At 35.7% G+C, this 19,693-nt stretch overlaps 1 protein-coding gene across 1 annotated transcript; it reads left to right on the forward strand.

Moving 5' to 3' along the window:
• Positions 1–771: 771 nt before the first annotated feature.
• Positions 772–19,026, forward strand: ppp1r14ab (protein phosphatase 1, regulatory (inhibitor) subunit 14Ab). Its single transcript, XM_073818230.1, has 4 exons — positions 772–1,040; positions 15,823–15,903; positions 17,420–17,452; positions 17,908–19,026. Exons 1-4 carry the CDS (start codon positions 810–812, stop codon positions 18,040–18,042), a joined length of 480 nt encoding a protein of 159 aa, XP_073674331.1. The 5' UTR covers positions 772–809; the 3' UTR covers positions 18,043–19,026.
• The last annotated feature ends 667 nt before the right edge of the window (positions 19,027–19,693 follow it).

A 19,693-nucleotide genomic window follows, 5' to 3' on the forward strand; every position in this document is an offset into this window, starting at 1 on the left:
TGTTTCTTCAACATCAGAAAAGAATTGGAGAAATTTAACATTACATCACTTGCTCACCGATGGATCCGCTGCAGTGAATGGGTGCCGTCAGAATGAGAGTCCAAACAGCTGATTAAAACAATAATCCACAAGTAATCCACAAAACTCCAATCTATGAATAAATATCTTGTCCATCTCAAGAGAAAAAGTCATCTTATCTGAATCAAGAGAGAAATATCCACAGATATAGTCCATAACCTGTAGGTATGTAACTGTTTATATGTAAATTGTCCCTGCACTGTCTGGAGCTCGCTCCCAAGAATTTCACTCACCTAGGCAAAGGTGCTGTGGTGATGTGACAATAAAAGTGATTTGATTTGATTATAGTCCAGATATAGTTCCAAACTTGTCAGTGGATTGTGAGAGCACAACAGGGGATGAACTTTTTCACTGAAGGAAACTTTATTATTACGGACTAGTATTTTGGCCAAAAGTAAAGTTTAAAGTTGAAATGCCTTAGTGATGGATTTATTTATTTGAAACGTCCTTTTTTTTACCTCACAAATTGATGGACTAGCGTCCTTGTGGTGTTTTTAGCAACTTTTTGGACTCAACAAATGTAAACAAATGTTTATTTTTGTACTAACTATTACTCTGAGACATTGCATCACCTCTTTGCGGGCCTCTGGTGGTCGCCAGACCTCATGCGTGTATAAGGTTGTAACCTGGCAGCGCTAGGACCCTGCGTCCGGGCGCACTCTGGAGGTGTCAGCGCTCCCTCGTGCCGGAGCAGCACACCTACTCCGCCAGACTCCTGATCAAATATTTGTATGCAAGTGTCCATCCAAAGGGTCAGTCTGGAGATGGCTGCGAATCGGGTGGGGAGGCGTTATAACAGTAAGATCCACTCACCGAACCGAGGTACCAGCAGGGAAGCTGGACTGAGCGTGCAGAAGAGACAAGCACGAGTCACAGTAAAATATAACAGAAAGGAACTCCAAAGGCGTCTGGATGTGGAAAAGTGGATAGATTGTGGACTTGACGAGCTGTATTTGGGAAGGGTGAGTCCTCTTGTAACAAAGAATAAAATACACGAGTAGAATAAAATGTAATAATGAAAGACAAAATGAGTGTGAGGAATTTTCAAATAAATCCTGTGAATATTTAATGACCTGACAGGAGCAAAGGCGTTGTTGATAAATCTCTTCTTAATTGCTGATAATAGGCTATGTCTACGCTGTCGGCAGAAATAATTATTTGGTTAGATGAAATAATATTTAATAATGATTAAAGTTTCTATCAGTGAGGTAGATTTAAAAGATCAATATCCACGTGGAAATGTGCACCTAATAGTCTACGTGTCCCAGTTATAAAGCAGGTGTCACACCATTTGAATAGAATGGATGGAATGTAAATTGTCTAATGGCAAAGATAGTAAAATGCGATAAAGGATTTTTATTCCACAAGTCAGTTTCGAAAAATGTTTAACTGAGTCTCTTTTCATGTGCAAATGACTGATTATTCCGCACGTTTATTCATAAAGGGCGTGAACCTTTTCTTGGGTCATTCCACGAAACCACAGCCTTTTGTGTCCTTCATGAATATCTATGTAAACAATGACAAGCTGATACCAACATTTACTATGTGTCATTATAGTAGTTTTTCTATATATATATATAATTTTTTTATTTTTTATAGCACTGGGTTTCTATATTTTTATGTATTTATGTAGTCTATACAAATGCGCACATTTTGTGTGTGTATATATACGTGCGTGTTTGTGTATTATACAAGCTAGCAAGCTAGTATTTTGTATTTATACTCTAACTCTATCTATAAATGTATATTTGTATATGTATGGGTTACATGCCCATCACCGTCATAACTTCTCTTTACTAAATTAAAATGTAAACGTTTTGACATCCTTACAGGATGTGAACTCTGTACTCTTTTTAATCACTCTCTTTTTCATATTTTTCCATCAGTAGGATGTTCATTCAAAAGTAAAAATTCTGTCATTAATTTCTCACCCTCATGTTGTTCCAAACCCATAAGACCTTTGTTCATCTTCAGAACACAAATTTAAATATTTTGAATGAAACCTAAGAATCTTATATATTAATTTGTTTTGAAGATGAACAAACATGGATGGAATGACATGAGGGTGAGTAACTAATGACATAATTTAATTTATTTTAATGAACTATCCCTTTAATACCACAAAAATAAGTTGTGAAGATTTTTACCTCACACTTTGACATTGAAATTGCATCTCCTAATAGTCAGACATAGTCATACTCAGCCTACATCAGGCTACCTGTCCTGTTCTCCTGGGAGGCTTGAAAAACCAGTCATGGTTAAGACAAGTAAACATGTCTGATGTGCAGAAATGCTAATAATTTATAACCAATTAGCTCACGTTCCTGCATCTTGGGGTATTTTAGCACAAAGGGGATTTTTTTTTTTCTCAGAGGGTCCAGTTCCCATGAGCAACAAGACCAGGGGAGGCGATCCTAAATGCTTAAAGATGCGGTTAAAACTTGTTGGTGCGCTTGCTGCCTTACATGGAGAGATGCCAGCAGGTGTCTGGAAAACAGTAAACATTCACAGTCACTGGGCTTTGTGATGGTAAATGTGAGAAGAGAGATGCTTGAGCTCTGACACTGGAACGCACATGGCATCCTGCCATGATAAACACGCTTATGAAATTTCGTAGGGGAGACCGAGGGGTGTTGCAACACTTTAGTTTCAACATCTATAATCGGTGGTTATAACCAGTATGTTTCACAATCTGTATATTTCCAAATGTGCCTGTTACTAATTAAAGTAGCATATTTTTTGTCATGTAAATCCACTATTTGTATTTTTTAAATAGGGTCTAGTAAAGTGTACACTGAAATAAGAAACACCCTCATGTCGGTCCAAACCCGTAAGACCTTCGTTCATCTTCGGAACACAAATTAAAATATTTTAGATGAAATCCAAGAGCTTTCTGATCCTGCATAGACAGCCATGTTCAAAGCCCAGAAAGCAGTTTAAACTTAATTTTATGAAGCTACTAGAAACTTTTTGTGTGCAAAGAAAACAAAATTACGACGTTATTCAACAATTCTAACTTGCGTTGCTGTCTATGCAGGGTCAGAAAGCTTTCAGATTTCATCAAAAATATCTTAATTTGTGTTCTGAAGATGAACAAAGGTCTTATGATTTCAGAACAAAATGAGGGTGAGTAATTACTGGCAGAATTGTCATTTTTGGGTGAACCAACTCTTTACATAAAACATGTAAATTGTACACACTAGCATGGCATAATATCACAAAATCTCAAGAAAAAAAGGTACAAAAGCTATCAATGGGACATTATCCTTTCAAAAGGTACATCTTTGTACCTTATTTACCACTGAAGGTATATGATAGTAGCTAAAATGTATGTATTTGCACCTAAAGTGGACATATTAGTACATAAACACTACATATCAGTACTTTTTGAAAGAGTACACTCTTAAAAATAAAGGTGCTTCACGATGCCACAGAAGAACCTTTTTTGTCTAAATGGTTCCATAAAGAACCTTTAACATCTGAAGAACCTTTCTGTTTCACAAAAGGTTCTCTGTGGCAAATAAGGTTCTTCAGATTATAAAAAGGTAAGAAAGAAATGGTTCTTTGAAGAAACTTTGACTAAATGGTTCTTGTGGAACCAAACATGGTTCTTCTATGGCACCACCTGAAGAACCTTTTGAAGCACCTTTATTTTTAAGTGTGTACCACCCCAGTGACAACGTTTACCTTTTTTTTTTTATAAGCGTACATGATGACTGGATGAATCTCAGCAGTCATCTTTATGATGTGATGTTGGTGCTAAAAAGAAACAGCCCCCACTGAGGCTGTAATCAGATCCCCCCCTTCATTTCCTGTCGGCAGCAGGCCCGACTACGTCCTGCTCTTATGGTCCTGGGATTGATTGATGGTATATTTGTCTCATGGGGTGTTTCTTGTGAGGGGGATGGGGGGCTGTAGAAATGAAGACCCCATATGTCACTGTATCACACAAAGAAGGCCCTCCTGCAACTGTCCTCCACCCCCATCCAGCAAAGATAAATGCTACAAACAGGCTGATAAGGAAAGAAACCTTCTCATATGTATTGTTATTGATGTCAGAGGTTATGTGTTCACTCATATTTTGTGGTATTTTGATGCAAATGAATCTTGGTATAGGATAGCCAAATTAGACACGTGCTAACAAGGTCATGTACTTTGAAATGGAAGGTAAAAGAAAACCCAGGCTGCATTGGAACCATGTTGGGTCTGAGAGGTTTAGCATTACAGTTGAGGTCAAAAGTTTACACCCCCCTTTCAGAATCTGCTAAATGTTTATTGTTTTACAAAAATGAGAAGGATCATACAAAATGCATGTTATTTTTAAATTTAGTACTGACCTGAATAAGATATTTCACATAAAAGATGTGTACATATAGTCCACAAGAGAAAATAATGGTTGAATTTATAAAAATGACCCCGTTCAAAAGTTAACATAACTGTGTTGTTACATGAATGATCCACAGCTGTGTTTTTGTTTAGTGATAGTTGTTTGTTATTCCTTTGTTTGTCCTGTACAGTTAAACCACCTGCTGTTTTTAAGAAAAATCATTCAGGTTCCAAAAATTCTTTGTTTTTCCAGCATTTTTGTGTATTTTAACCATTTCTAACAATGACTATGATTTTGAGATCCATTTGTTCACACTGAGGACAACTGAGGGACTCATATGCAACTATTACAGAATGTTCAAATGCTCACTGATGCTCAGAAGGAAAACCTATGAACTAAGAGCCGGGGTGTAAACTTTTGAACAGAATGGATTTCTTATTTTGCCTAAATATCATATATCATATATCATTTTTACATTTAGTACTGCTCTTTAGAAGCTAGAGAAGATAGTTACATATTTCCCAGAAGATAAAGTTAAATTTACCCTGATCTTCAAATTCAAAAAGTTTTCACCCCCTGGCTCTTAATGCATTATTTTTCCTTCTGGAGCATCAGTGGGCATTTGAACCTTCTGTAATAGTTGCATATGAGTCCCTCAGTTGTCCTCAGTGTGAAAAGATGGACCTCAAAATCATACAGTCATTGTTGGAAAGGGTTCAAATACACAAGAATGCTAGAAAACCAAATAATTTGTGGGACCTGAAGGATTTTTCTCTTTGTATGTAAACTTTTAAACCTATTTTCTCTTGAGGACTATATGCAAATGTCTTTAATGTGAAATATCTTAATCAGGTCAGTACTAAATAAACAATTACATGCATTTTGTATGATCCCTCTTATTTTGGTCAAATAATTAACATTGGGGGATTTAAACTTTTGACATCAACTGTAGCCAGCTATCATTAGCTGGAATTTATTGTGTTTGTGAAGTGGTAATGCAATAACATCTACGTTTGTATGCTAGCTCCATTCCCATGGGAATGATGATCAGAAACTGAATGCACCTCAATGGATTCAACCAAAGTGCTTATATCAGCATCACAAGGAGCAAAGAGCAAAACACCAGGTGTAAGAAACTTAGATCCGCGTTTGGAATTTTTATAAACAATATTACATTTCAGAGTTGACCTGCAGCTGAGTTCTTGTTCCTAATATGGCCAGCTTGCAAAGAGGTCACTAATAACCACAAGCTGCATCAAATCATGTATTCTGCATGCACAAATATTTGAAGAATAACAAACTTGTTTCTTGTGGAAAAGTTTTTTCCTTGTGGATTTAATAAATGATAACAATTCCATCAAAGGCATGTAATATAATTAGCTAGGCTAAACCATGTCAGCCTGTGTTGATCTCGCATACACTTTTGCCTTTAATGTGAAATGGCGTACTGTTACATCACAGTTTATGGAGTCCTAAGGGCAGATGATGCACAGACGATCTGACATTTTACTCTGGATGGATTGAGTTGACATGAGAGGCGCTGAAGTGCTACTGCAGCACTCCATCAGAGATTATCCATAGCACTTAAAGGCAGTGTTGGGGAGGTTGTAATGTAATAGATTACAGATTACAAATGACCCTATTTAAAATGTAATAAGTGGTGTACCTTTTCAGGTACTGATTACATCTGATTACTTTTTGATTACTTTTAAGTTTCTAATGGATATTTTCAACTAAATCATTTTCAAGCATTTATACCAAGCAGGTGTGACCTTACAGTAGTTTACTGTTAGAATTTCAAAATCTTTCATCACTTGAATTAAGATTATATTAATTTATTTTAAAGTACAACCATCACAAAACCAGACCTTATAACAAAAAAATTGTTTACTGTTGTTACAAAATCAAAATTTTGTATAGCTATGACAGGACACACTGGCAAGTAACAATGCCTTGAAAAACTTAAATCTTAAAAAAGATTTCTTTAAATATCTAAATTATCTATTTAAAATAATAGATCATTATTTTTAGTTATATTTAAGAGAAAACACAATTCTAGATTATCATAATGAGGTAAAAACACGTTTTTTTTCTTCTTACTGATATAATAAAAAAAATTGTAAAAATCTGCATACTATTATTTTTTTTACCACTATGTGTGAAGGGAAATCATTATACCATACAGGGCTAATAATTATTTCTCACTAACAGAAGAAAGAATAGATTCTAGAATAGATACTGCCAAATCCAAACAGACTCCATCATTGTAGCTGTGTCATAAAATCCATGGTATTGTTTGTTTTTAAATAAAGTTACATTTCATCTAAAACACTGCTTAGATTCAGTGGCCAACCCGGGGTGCTTCACTAGATGATAGCTCGATTTTGCAAGACAAAATGGGACAAACTAATTGAGAGATTTGTCCACTAGGTGGCACGTTAGGTCAACATCGATCTTTATAGAGAAAAGTTTCAAGCCCTTGAGAAAAATAGATCTATATTATTCGAAAATAAACTAAACTGAAGCGGATTTTCGTCCTTCAAATCATTAGTCACGTTTCAGCTGAAAATCACACAGTAGTGTAAACACTGATTTTACAAATGACACTCAAAATTAAAATGGGTTAATGTGATAAAATCGCAAGATAGATCTGACATTACCAACCTTATTCAAGGAGAAAAAATGCGATATTTTTTTGTGAAAGGGTTCATAAATACAAGTGTGTCTGGTAAAGGCAGCTAGCAGGCTAGCTAATTTGTTATGAATGTTTTTAATATTGGTCTCGAATACACAAAGGGGACGATGAACGCGCTGACAAAGAGGATTAACCTAATTGGCAGACGTGGTGCACCGCAAATTCAAACCAATCAAAAGCATCAGAATAGCACCGCTTTAATAAATGGCCTTAGCAGAAGGCATCGTGCATATCAAAAACAGGCAAAGCAACAGATTAATATTATTCAACATATCCCAGATTTTTAAAGAAAATTTTTAGAAGTAACCCCATTTGTAATCTTTAACATTTTCATAAGTAACTGTAATTTAATTACACATTTTTCTAAGTAACTGTAACGAATTACTGTTACATTTATTTTGTAATTAAATTACGTAACGCCGTTACATGTAACTAGTTACTCCCCAACACTGCTTAAAGGGATAGTTTACCCAAACACTAAAATTCTGTCATTAATTACGCATCCTCATGTTGTTCCAAACTCGTAAGACCTTCGTTCATCTTCGAAACACAAATTAAGATATTTTTGATGACATCCAAGAGCTCTCTGACCCTGCATATATGGCGGTAAGTAAATGATGACAAAAAGTCTTTTTTGGGTGAACTATACCTTTAAGTCATCTTAAGTTCCCCTTGTAAATTGGCAGAGGCCCTCTATTGTGCCCTGGCTCCATGGTCAAGAAAAAGTGTGGTTTATTTTGGCATGCTGTTATGCAGTTATTGGGATGTTCTAAGTGGATGCTAGGTGTTTGCTTGCCTGCTGAAAAAAAAAACAGAATATGTTGGTTAGGTATGTTTTGAATCATTGCAGCTGGTTTGAGCTGGTTTAAGATGGTCCTTAGTTGGTCATGAGCTAGATTAAGATGATTCTGAGCTGATTATGAGCTGCTTTAAGCTGGTCATGTGCTGGTTTAAGCTGGTCAGGCGCTGGTTCTAAATTGGTCATGAGCTGGTTTAAGTTGGCCCTGAGCTAGTTATAAACTGGTTATGCACTGGTTTGGTGCTGGTCCTAAACTGGTTATTGGCTGATTTAAGATGGTCATGAGGTGGATTGAGCTGGTCCTGAGCTGGCTATAATATGGTTATGAGCTGGTCAGGTGCTGGTTATGAACTGGTTTGAGCTGGTCAGGTGCTGGTCCTACAATAGCCATGAGCTGGTTTAAGATGGTCCTGAGCTGGTTATAAGATGGTCAGGAGCTGGTTTAAGATGGTCAGGTGCTGGTTATAAACTGGTTTGAGCTGGGCATGAGCTACTTTAAGCTGGTCCTGACCTGGTTATAAGATGGTTATGAGCTGGTTTAAGATGGTCAGGTGTTGGTTATAAGCTAGTTATAAGCTGGTTTGAGCTGGTCATGAGCTAGTTTAAGCTGGTCCTGAGCTAGTTATAAACTGGTTATGCACTGGTTTGGTGCTGGTCCTAAACTGGTTATTGGCTGATTTAAGATGGTCATGAGGTGAATTGAGCTGGTCCTGAGCTGGCTATAATATGGTTATGAGCTGGTCAGGTGCTGGTTATGAACTGGCTTGAGCTGGTCAGGTGCTGGTCCTACAATAGCCATGAGCTGGTTTAAGATGGTCCTGAGCTGGTTATAAGATGGTCAGGAGCTGGTTTAAGATGGTCAGGTGCTGGTTATAAGCTAGTTATAAGCTGGTTTGAGCTGGGCATGAGCTAGTTTAAGATGGTCCTGAGGTAGTTATAATCTGGTTATGCGCTGGTCCTAAACTGGTCATTGGCTGATTTAAGATGGTTATGAGGTGGTTTGAGCTGGCCAGGTGCTGGTTATAAACTGGTTTGAGATGGTCAGGTGCTGTTCCTAAACTGGTCATGAGCTGGTTTAAGATGCATCTTAAGGTGGTTATGAGCTGGTTATGAATGGTCAGGTGCTGGTCCTAAATTGGTCCTAATCTCTTGCTCAGGACAAATTCATAACCAGCTCAGGATCATCTTAAACCAGCTCATGACCAATTAAGGACCAGCTTAAACCAGCTCAAACCAGCATACTTTAAAAATACCTTACCAGCATATACTGTTTTTTTCAACAGGGTTACTGGGCAAAGTTGAAAGAAACTGCAAGTCTGTGTCCATTTGCATGAATTATTTTAAAAAGTCTTAAGAACTAGTCTGACCAACCAGCAGTAGTTAAGGCATAATCAGTCTTACTTTTAGGATTCAGATTAGACCAATCTACTTTTCTGACAAAAAAAAGTTATGACCAGTCCTGAAGGAAAAATTAGATAACTAACTTGTAAGAAGTGGTTTATGCAACTGGCCACTAGTCTAAAGATATGGGTTAGGTCCTTTCTTTAATCAAAGGGATAGATAGTTAACCAAAAATTTGAATTTCTGTCATCATATTCTTACCTCCGTGTTGTTTCAAATCTTTCTTACATCTTTAGAAAAGAATGTAGAACTGTTTTTGTCCATACAATGAAAGTCTTTTAATGCATGGACAAAATTGTAGCTCATACAGGATGAGTTATATAAAAAAGTTTATTACATGGGGTTTGTTAAAATGCCAGGCTCTAGGAATTAACAATAACAATTATCATGCTTGCCTTAGCAAACACCAGTGATACATTAAAAAAAGACTTGACTTACTTGTTAGACTGGTTGTCTTGACATATGTTTGGAAATACTGTTTTATGAGTTTTAGTCACATTCCCAGTCAAATACTTGCAGAAAGCCACAGGAGATGGGCACTTGAATTAGGTTCACTGCTGTTAATAAGACATGGAAACTCAGAAGAAAAGAACCAGCCCAACTCAAAGACTGCAGGAAGAAGAAAAAACACACTCTTACCCATTAGCTACTGGCCTGGAATTAATAGAGACTGAATCACAGCCCAGAGGGACCAGATGATGCTAAACCAGTTGGAGTGATTCACTCAGCACTCATGCATGCAGTAAAAGGTGAAAGAACTCATATTTCATCAGAGTTTTTTGGGGAATTATACAGAGACAAGCCAAAATGTGTCACAAGCTTTGAATAAACTATGACCAACCAAAATTAATTTAAATTAATTTTCAGTTTTCCACTGAATGAGCAAAGCTTGTAAGCTTAGGAACGAATCAAAAGCAAAGTCGCAAACTTTAAATTACTGAGGGTTTGCTCTGTATGATCAGCATGTGAAGGGTTATGTTTGTTTCACAGCATTTCAGTGGCATTTGGACTTAAAAGAAAGGTCACTGATGCCCTGGTAGGGCTTTCAGCTTGGATCTTTCTCTGATTGACCTTTCAATGGTGGTGTTAGTTTCAGGTTTTTGAAAGTTCTCCCACGCCAACCCTCTTCCCTGTAGTTATCCGTAACCTTATCAGGAAACACACTGGCTTGCATGACCAGCTCTTAACCTGCTGTGTGGATATAGACCATACTGGTGACCGTTTGGAGCTTTGGTAACAATGTTAACGTATGTGCAGTTCTTGGTGTTTAAGTGATAAGTTTAGACTGAATCCAACCACTTTCTATACTGTTAGTTTTGGTACAAGGTCTGTTAAATTTAAACTGTAATCTTTGATCTTGGTTTGTATGATACAAACAGAGGTGGGTAGAGTACCCAAAATCTGTACTCAAGTAAAAGTACAAGTACTTATGGAAATATTTACTCAAGTAAGAGTAAAAGTAACATCTTAATAGTTACTTGAGTAAGAGTAAAAAGTATCCGATGGAAAAAGTACTTAAGTAGCTAGTTACTAGTTACTTCTGATCTGATTGATATGAAGTGAAAATCCTGAATTTCAAACTGTTTGGAAAGCTTACGCACACCTCTCCTTGAAAACATAGGCTGAAGTAAGGTGTTTAAATATATATATATATATATATATATATATATATATATATATATATATATATATATATATGCTCGCAAAATCTCTGGTAGCCCTTCGGGCAGGTACTCTTCAGATTTTGGTAGCCCGAAAATTAGTTTAACTAGCCCAAATAAAATAAAATAAAATAAAATAAAAATTTAAATATAGAAAATCAGATAGGAGTCTAATCAAAAACATTTTTAATACACAAATATAAACAAATATCAAGGAAGTAATTTTATTTCATTATATTTATTTCATTTAGTGTATCTGCAGAATTTTTAAATATTAATTTAAAGCAATTCATGACCCTTTTAAAGATCTGCACAAGTAAAATAAACAGTAATGGGATTGGACAATGTAAAGTAGAATATTAAGCCATAAAATGGCATGATATAAAATTAAGTTACAGTTTCACACAAAAACAAAATATGTTACACTATGGCATTTCATCCTTTATAACATTAAAAGGGATAAATTGAGTATATAGTTTATTATATTTATTTAAAGCATAAATATTACTGTACTTGTTTAGATTTTTAGAAGGCACCTTAACTTTTTATATTTACAACTCTGTGTTTGCTGCATAAAAACATGGGTTGATAATTGCAATCATTTGACCATAAACAGCTGAAAAAATGTATTGGAAATGAAAAAATAATTCTCTGTCACAAGGGGGCGCTTTAGGAGCGCTGAAATATTACGGTTTCCATAGTAACAGCTGTACACAAAGCAGCATTAACGCAGTTTTATCAGGCATGAAATTAAATCTCAGTAATGGAGGAATGCCATCAAATGTAGCTTTAAATATACTCTAAAAGTACTAGTTACCCCAAAAATTTACTCAAGTAAATGTAACGAAGTAAATGTAATTCGTTACTACCCACCTCTGATACAAATCAGTTAATGCGATAGTTTATCCCAGGAATAGTTGACCTAAAAATGAAAATTTGCTAATCCAAGATGTAGATGAGTTTGTACTTGTCATTGCTTGCTCACCAGTGGATCCTCTGCAGTGAATGGGTGCCGTAAGAATGAGCAAAAAATCTAAATACTGAGGAAATCGCCTTTAAAGTTGTCTAAATGAAGTTCTTAGCAATGCATATTACAAATCAAAAATTACGTTTTGATATAACAAAATATCTTCATGGAACATGACCTTTACATAATATCCTAATGATTTTTGGCATAAAAGACAAATCAGTCATTTTGACCCATACAATGTATTTTTGACTACTGTTACATATATACCCATGCTACTTAAGACTGGTTTTGTGGTCCTGGGTCAAAAATATGTTGGAAGAATTTTGGTGTGAAAGGATGACTATTATGTCCAAAAGTGACGCAAAATCTGTTCTGATGAAGAAATAAATTCATCTACATTTTTGAAAGCCTACGGATGAATACATTGTCAGCAAATTTTCATTTTTGGGCGAAATATTCCTTTAAATCAAAACTTTGTTGGAAAGAAAAAAGAATTGTATTTATCACACTTTCCTAAAAAAGAATAAAAAAACACCATAAATGTACCATAATAGTGCTCCATACAACTGAAATCTATTCATGCTGATCTTTTTCATGAATCATCTGAAATTGTTCTGAACATTTTGTTCGTTAATAAGACATTACTACTTCTTTCGCAAATAGTTTTTTTAGTGAATTAGTATCAAATCAGAGCTTTTGTGCTTAAAATCAAATCAAATTGTTACAAAACCAGTCTTAAGTAGCACGGGTATATTTGTAGCAATAGCCCAAAATACTTTGTATGGGTCAAAATTATAGATTTTTCTTTTATGCCAAAAATCACTAGTAAAGATCGTGTTCAAATTTTCTACCTTTTTAGCATTGCTAAAAACATAATTTGGACAACTACATCAATGCAAAGTATATTTATTCAGCTTTCAGATTATGTATAAATCTCAGTTTTTTAAAAATGGCCCTTATGACTGGTTTCGTGATGTAATGTTTTCATTCTGCTTTGCTGGTGGGTGGCAGGTTTCGAGCTGGTTTTGTTTTTGTAAATGATTTACTGGAAAGATCTGCTAACTGACCTTGGCTTATTTTCGCAGGCACTAAGCCACAATAGAAAAGGAAGTGAAAATTAAATCATTCTCGAAACGCTGAGGTGCTCACCATAAATAATAGATTGTGTTTTTCAGGTACACCATTTCCTATTAAAGGAAATGATTTTTCCACTGCAGTTGAGATTTTAAATTCAATGTATTGTAAATCAGTAGTCTGGTTTATCTGGAGGTGTATTTGAAGTAATTTGAATAAAATGGAAGGCGGGACTTGTTAACTCCCACACAACAGATTAATGCTGAGTGACAGCTGTCTAGCCTAGATTGACAGCTGCTGAATAGAGCAGAAGACAATAATGTGATTTGAGCTCTATAAGGCTTTGTGGACCTGCATGCTATGCCACCCACTGATTTTGTCACTGTTCTCATTTAGTATGACTTTTAACATTTAGAGACAGCTTAGCAGGGGATTCATTGATTTTTGTGGTGGGCAGTCAAGTGACAATACATCTGAATGTGCATATCTGTAACTCTTCCTTTTACAAGAGCATGTAACAGTTGTGAGGTTCTTTTATTAAGCCTTGGATTAAGTCTAATTGTAAATGCTTTGTTCAGACTATTTATTATTTTTTTTTTTTACAAATAATGAGCAGATAAAGATCTAGAAGTATTCTTTTGTCTTAAAAAAAAACAAAATATTCACTAAAATCAGCTTTGAAATCGAAGGAATAAATTACATTTGAAAATATATTCAAATTAAAAACTGTTATTTTAAATAGTAAAAATATGTCAGTATTTTACTGTTTTTGCTGTAGATTAAAAAAACTGGCTTAGTGAGCAGAAGAGATTTCTTTTAAAAACGTTACAAATCTTACTGTTCAAAAACATTTGACTAGAAGTTATACCAGTTTGTATAACAACATATAACCTTCCTGCAGTGCTGCAAAACCTGTAGCTTTACAGTTTGTGTTCTTTTAATTCAGCCAAGAGGTCAGGCCATGATATATTGATCTTCTGTTAGCCACACGTTTAAACTTGACCTTTGGAAAGCAGCGAAATGCTAAATGTCTTGCATTTCTGGTCTTCAGCATTCAGGAATTACACATGAGGAATACTACCCACAAATGCCACCATTCAAATCTCAAATCAGATTTAAATTTGAACTTTTAACATGCAAATTTGCAGTGTTTACCAAGTGGTGCTTCATGCATCACTACACTATTGACAATGGACCGTGTCTGCAAATGTTCAGAAAATGTGAGTGTGCCTTAATTTGCATTCATTAATAAAAAAATAATTATAATTATCAATAATAGAGAGATGTTCTTTCTTTTCCATCGCACTTTGTAAGACAATAATCTTTCTACTATTTTCTAATAATATTACGAAAAGGCAGCAAATAGCATAGGGCCTAAGACAGATCCTTGCTGTATTCCATACTTTTAACTTAGTTGATTCGCCATTTAAATGAACAAAATAGGTGGTAACAGGTGGACAGGTAGGATTTACATCATTTTAAAGACTGTCCCTGAATATCTGTATAGTTCTGTAATTGGTCTATGAGTATATCATGATCTGTAGTCAGTGTGGAAGAGCACTTAGATTAAGTAAAACTAGCAATGAGATGCAGCCTTTGTCACGTGTGAGAAAGGAGGTCTGGGTCCAAATGCAGGGGAAGATAATATTTAATGAAAATAATAACAAAACCAACAAAAAGGCCAACACGGCAAACTAAACATAAACTGAAACATAAACTGAACAAAACATGAAACAAGATCTAAGGCCAAGGTCAGGAACACAAAATTACATGCAAGACAAAAGACAATGCAACCATGAAGCAGGAGTGAAAGGTGAGAGTTTTTAAAGACCAGATGATAGTGAACAGATGTGAGTGAATCAGTGTTAATGACAAAGACAGGTGAATGCAATCAGAAAGTGCAGTGTGAACAGCGACCTCAGGAGGCTGAGGGGAGACCCACAGCCCCGATCATGACAGCCTTGGCCTGATGCAAGAAGCAAGTCATTTGTAATTTTAAAGGGCACCTACCATGCCCCTTTTTACATAATGTAATATTGGTCTTGGGTGTCCCCAGAATGTGTCTGAGGTTTCAGCTCAAAATACCCTACAGATCATTTATTGTAACATCAAGGAAATGTCATTTTTGGGTGTCTAAAAAAAGAACTGTTTTGGTATGTATCACTTTAAATGCTAATTAGCTGCACATTTCTTTAGAAGAGGGCATAATGTATGCATCTTATGTTCAGTCTTACATCCAAACACAGAACACCTACAGCTGCTTGCGCGTGGAGAAAATGGAGGACGGTGTACAACCAAAAACTTGCTGAGGGCAGAAACTATGGCAATACAGGACTGTTAGTTAGTGCCTGTGGGTGGGGCCTAAACAATGTGACATCACACTGCTTTGATAATCAAAACCGCATGCCTAATGAGAATGGTTTGGTTTTGAGATTAAAAAATAAGAAATGGGTGGATTTTTATCACTGTGGAGTGATAAAAATCCCAACACACATTTATGTTCAGACGCCATGTAAAAGTGAATTTTGCATAATAGGTGCCTTTTAATGAGTGCAGTTCTGTGCTGTGAGGACTGAAACCTGACTGAAATTCTTCATAGATATAATTTTTTTCGTGCGGGACTGCAAGACTGTAATGTGGGGCCAGTGCTCTCGGAAATTGCTCTCTTTTAAATACAGTTTGTGTGTATTGGTATTTGTTGATATTTTTAGATGCGCCACCTACTGTCAGAGAGTGACATTATATTTTCATTTAGCCTACTATTTTTCATGATAATGTGAAGAGGCCTTAAATGTGTGACTGTTTCTCTCCTCACAGGAAGAGGATATGCCAGAGGAAGTGAACATTGACGAGCTACTGGATCTACAGAGTGATGAGGAAAGGACGCAGAAGCTAAAGGTATCTGCTTTCTGAAACTACTGATGAAAAATCAATCATATAAACAACCTGTTTTAAGGGGCAGGTCCTTTAAGACTTCAGTCAGTAATCCGCCACTGTTATAATTGGCTAACGGCATTGCGTAGGAAACAGTATTATTACATGTGAGTGTTTTGAGTGTGAATAAAATGGTAATTACCAGACAAAGCATTATGAAACCATTTACTTACAGTTTATGATGCAGCTGCACTCTAGTACTGCTTTATCTTTCAACAAATGTTTCTTCGTGAACTGTGCCTCGTTTACAAACAACGTTGCTATCCGGGATGCCATTCGAAAACACTTTACACTTGTTCCTTACACTGGGATTCTGATATCTGTACAAAGACATGAACAAGCGGTTTAAACCAAACGCATCAAAGCAAACGTTCTTTAATTTTATTGTCAGAAGGGCAACAGACTCAAGTATGTGGACTGTAAATGCGCACTGTATAGTGATTGTAATTTCCATTCGCTTTTGACACGATGCGACACTCGCATTCAGTGTATTCAAGTGTCAAGCCTCTAAGCGACTGAAGGCCAGTGGGCGGGGCCTATGATGAAAAAATTACTATTCGTCAATGTCTTGCTCTGGAGGCAGTATTTATGCAAACCAGGCACGCCGGATCCAAACAAGTTATTTTTGTAGCTTAATTAAATAAATGCTTTGTTTATAAGGGGAAGGACGTTTTAAAGGAGTAGTTCACTTTCAGAACAAAAATTTACAGATAATGTACTCACCCCCTTGTCATCCAAGATGTTCATGTCTTTCTTTCTTCAGTCGAAAATTATGTTTTTTGAGGAAAACATTTCAGGATTTCTCTCCATATAATGGACTTCTATGGTGCCCCCGAGTTTGAACTTCCAAAATGCAGCTTCAAATGGCTCTAAACGATCACAGCCGAGGAAATAAGGGTCTTATCTAGCAAAACGATGGGTTATTTTCTAAAAAAAAAAAAAATACAATTTATATACTTTTTAACCTCAAATGCTCATCTTGTCTAGATCTGTGTCTACTCTGTTTAGAGATTAAAAAGTATATAAATCGTAAATGTTTTTAGAAAATAACCAATCGTTTTGCTAGATAAGACCCTTATTTCCTCGGCTGGGATCATTTAGAGCCATTTGAAGCTGCATTTTGGAAGTTCAAACTCGGGGGCACCATACAAGTCCATTATATGGAGAGAAATCCTGAAATCTTTTCCTCAAAAAACACAATTTCTTTAGGACTGAAGAAAGAAAGACATGGACATCTTGGATGACAAGGGGGTGAGTACATTATCTATAAATATTTGTTCTGAAAGTGAACTACTCCTTTAAGCTAAGGCAAATCTGATTTCTTATCTCATGTCCCCTTTAATGAGCTATTCCTTTAACTTGCAAGATCTCTTTGGTAGCAAGAACAAAATCAAACCAGCATTAACCATCCAAATTCATTTTCATCAGGAAGATCTCTGTCACGCTCTGTATTAAATCTCTCGATTTCTATTTCTCGTAGGACATCCTTCATACCTGCGCTAACAACACAGAAGTAAGTCTACCTCTTTCTCTCATGATCGTTCATTTCAAACAAAGCTGTGTTGTTCCTTTCTGCACAAAATTTTTTATGTTTTATCTTTAACTAAATAACCCCCTACAGGTGTTTGAGTTTATTGTAGACATAAACTGTCACGCTGCAGGAAACAGTGACTTGTTTTGTTAATGAATGTTAGTCTTGTGTTATAGGATAATACTAAAATATTTTTAAATATTTTTAAAGAATGCTGTTTTGTAGCCAGATGATGTAGTTACAACAACCACCAGCAGGGGCTAAATAGGCCATGCTAACCAGCTAAAACGTTTACACCTGGACTACAGCAATTGCATCGTCCTCTACTGCCCTCTGTTGACAAAAGTTGCATTGTTTTCATTCAGATATTGTTGATACATTTCATGTCTTTAAAGGTTCTTCTGATGTTGATGTGCTTTTCTCCTCATCTTCATCAGGTCTTCATCACAGAATTGGTGAATAAACTTCACGGTTTGCAGAAACAAGAAGATCTTCACAACAATGGGATTGAACATCCCCAGCTTCACATCTTCCCTGATCGCCAGGGCTCTCCTGACCCTGAGAGACACTGAGCACCAAACTTCAACAGCTCCCGTATCAAAACCACTTCATATCACAGCATAACAAGCACATACTGCTGTTTTCAATTTGAAAGTAACACAAAAAGCTATAAAAATATTTATGTAAAAATCTTGCCATAAACACTGAGTGACTGACCACTGCATGGACCTGTGACAAGATGTCTTTATAATTTTGAAATTTTAAAGATTTAGGATTTTAAATTGCTTTCACTGGTATAACCCAATATAGTCCGGTTTATTCTAACTTATTTTACTTTCATAAAAACAGTAAAACTATTTGTACAGTGCATAATAGCCATTTTAAATAGTTTTTCCTTAGAAATACTAACCATGTGAAGGATTTCCTGTTTTTTAGATTATGCTGAACACATGTGTTTTTCACAGATGGACCAAAGATTTTTGGCAAGGTGTCTTCTAGATTTCGAATCAGTTACAGTAATTCCCTGTTGTGTTGTTTACATCGGTGGTTAGGTTTTGTAGAATTAAAATTATTTTCTTGAATATTTGCTGAATTTAATATGCTTCACTAAAACTGACAGTTTAAGCTTTTTCCCAGTAGAAATGAAGGCTGTTTGTGACAAAATCATGAGATATTGTTAATATGTTTGCTGCTATGAACTACTCAAGCGTGGATCAAATTTATTGTATGTTTGAAGAAGACTCCACATTTTGAAGGAATTCTTGAGTTTTCTCTTTCTGTTAGTTTGTATAATGCATTGGTATGTTTGTTTGTACAGTGGCAGGCTGCCAGAAATGTTTCTTACCAAGCTTTTTTTTGTAATTATTAACCGTTTTCTCTTGCTTGTTTCACTTGTTTGTTTTATTTTATATTTATAATGATACGAAACTGAGCAAAAATAATAACGGGCTATTTAGCTTTTGGTATCCCTTCATTTTAAACAAAACAAAAACACTCAAGCTAAAGAACAGAAATAAATAATGCTGTACATAGCCCGTTATATCTTTGTGAAATAAAATAATATTAAATCTACTGTATGTCTTCAGTTAATTACTGATCTACTATTTAAGCTTCTTCTTCTTCCTCATGTGCCTTTGAGTCCAAATTTAACACCTAAGTCCTTCTAGAGCGTTCAAACTACAACTACTAATCTCGGGTCAGACCTTCGGACTGGTCTGACTTGGTGTGCCATATCTTTTCTAACTTATCCGTGAACCAGATTAATAAAACCACCAAAAATCCCATTTACACTTACAAAACTTTTGCATAATAAGACTTTGTTGTATGTTGTATTTAAGCTCTCTATTGCTATAGCATAGTTTAATAACTTCCTGAAAAAGAAAAAAAAACATCTGAAGCTGGTTTTCCAGGCTGGTTTTAAAGTGGTTTTGGCCACTTTTTAGCTGGTCAAACAGGGAGACCTGCTAGAAGACCAACCAAGCTTAAGCCAGCTACTTTTAGCTTAAACTGCCTAAGACTAGATAACCTTTTTGCTAAATGACCTGATTTTAGTTTTTTTAAGCTAAATCAGCTGGGTTTAACACAAATTTTGTTTGTTTGTTTTTTCAGCTATTTTAGCTGGCCTTTTGCTAAATCAGCTGTTTGTTTGTTTTTTAGCTTTTTTGCTAAATTAGCTGGTTTTAGCAAGTTTTCACTTTTTTGCTAAATCAACTTGATGACTTT

This window comes from Garra rufa, chromosome 14, assembly GCF_049309525.1.
Source record: "Garra rufa chromosome 14, GarRuf1.0, whole genome shotgun sequence".
Classification (NCBI taxonomy): domain Eukaryota; kingdom Metazoa; phylum Chordata; class Actinopteri; order Cypriniformes; family Cyprinidae; genus Garra; species Garra rufa.

Coding starts and splice junctions, on each gene's coding strand:
- ppp1r14ab (XM_073818230.1), top strand. CDS start 810: ATGCAAGTGTCCATCCAAAGGGTCAGTCTGGAGATGGCTGCGAATCGG. Junction 1,041..15,822: donor ACGAGCTGTATTTGGGAAGG/GTGAGTCCTCTT, acceptor CTCTCCTCACAG/GAAGAGGATATGCCAGAGGA. Junction 17,453..17,907: donor CCTGCGCTAACAACACAGAA/GTAAGTCTACCT, acceptor CATCTTCATCAG/GTCTTCATCACAGAATTGGT.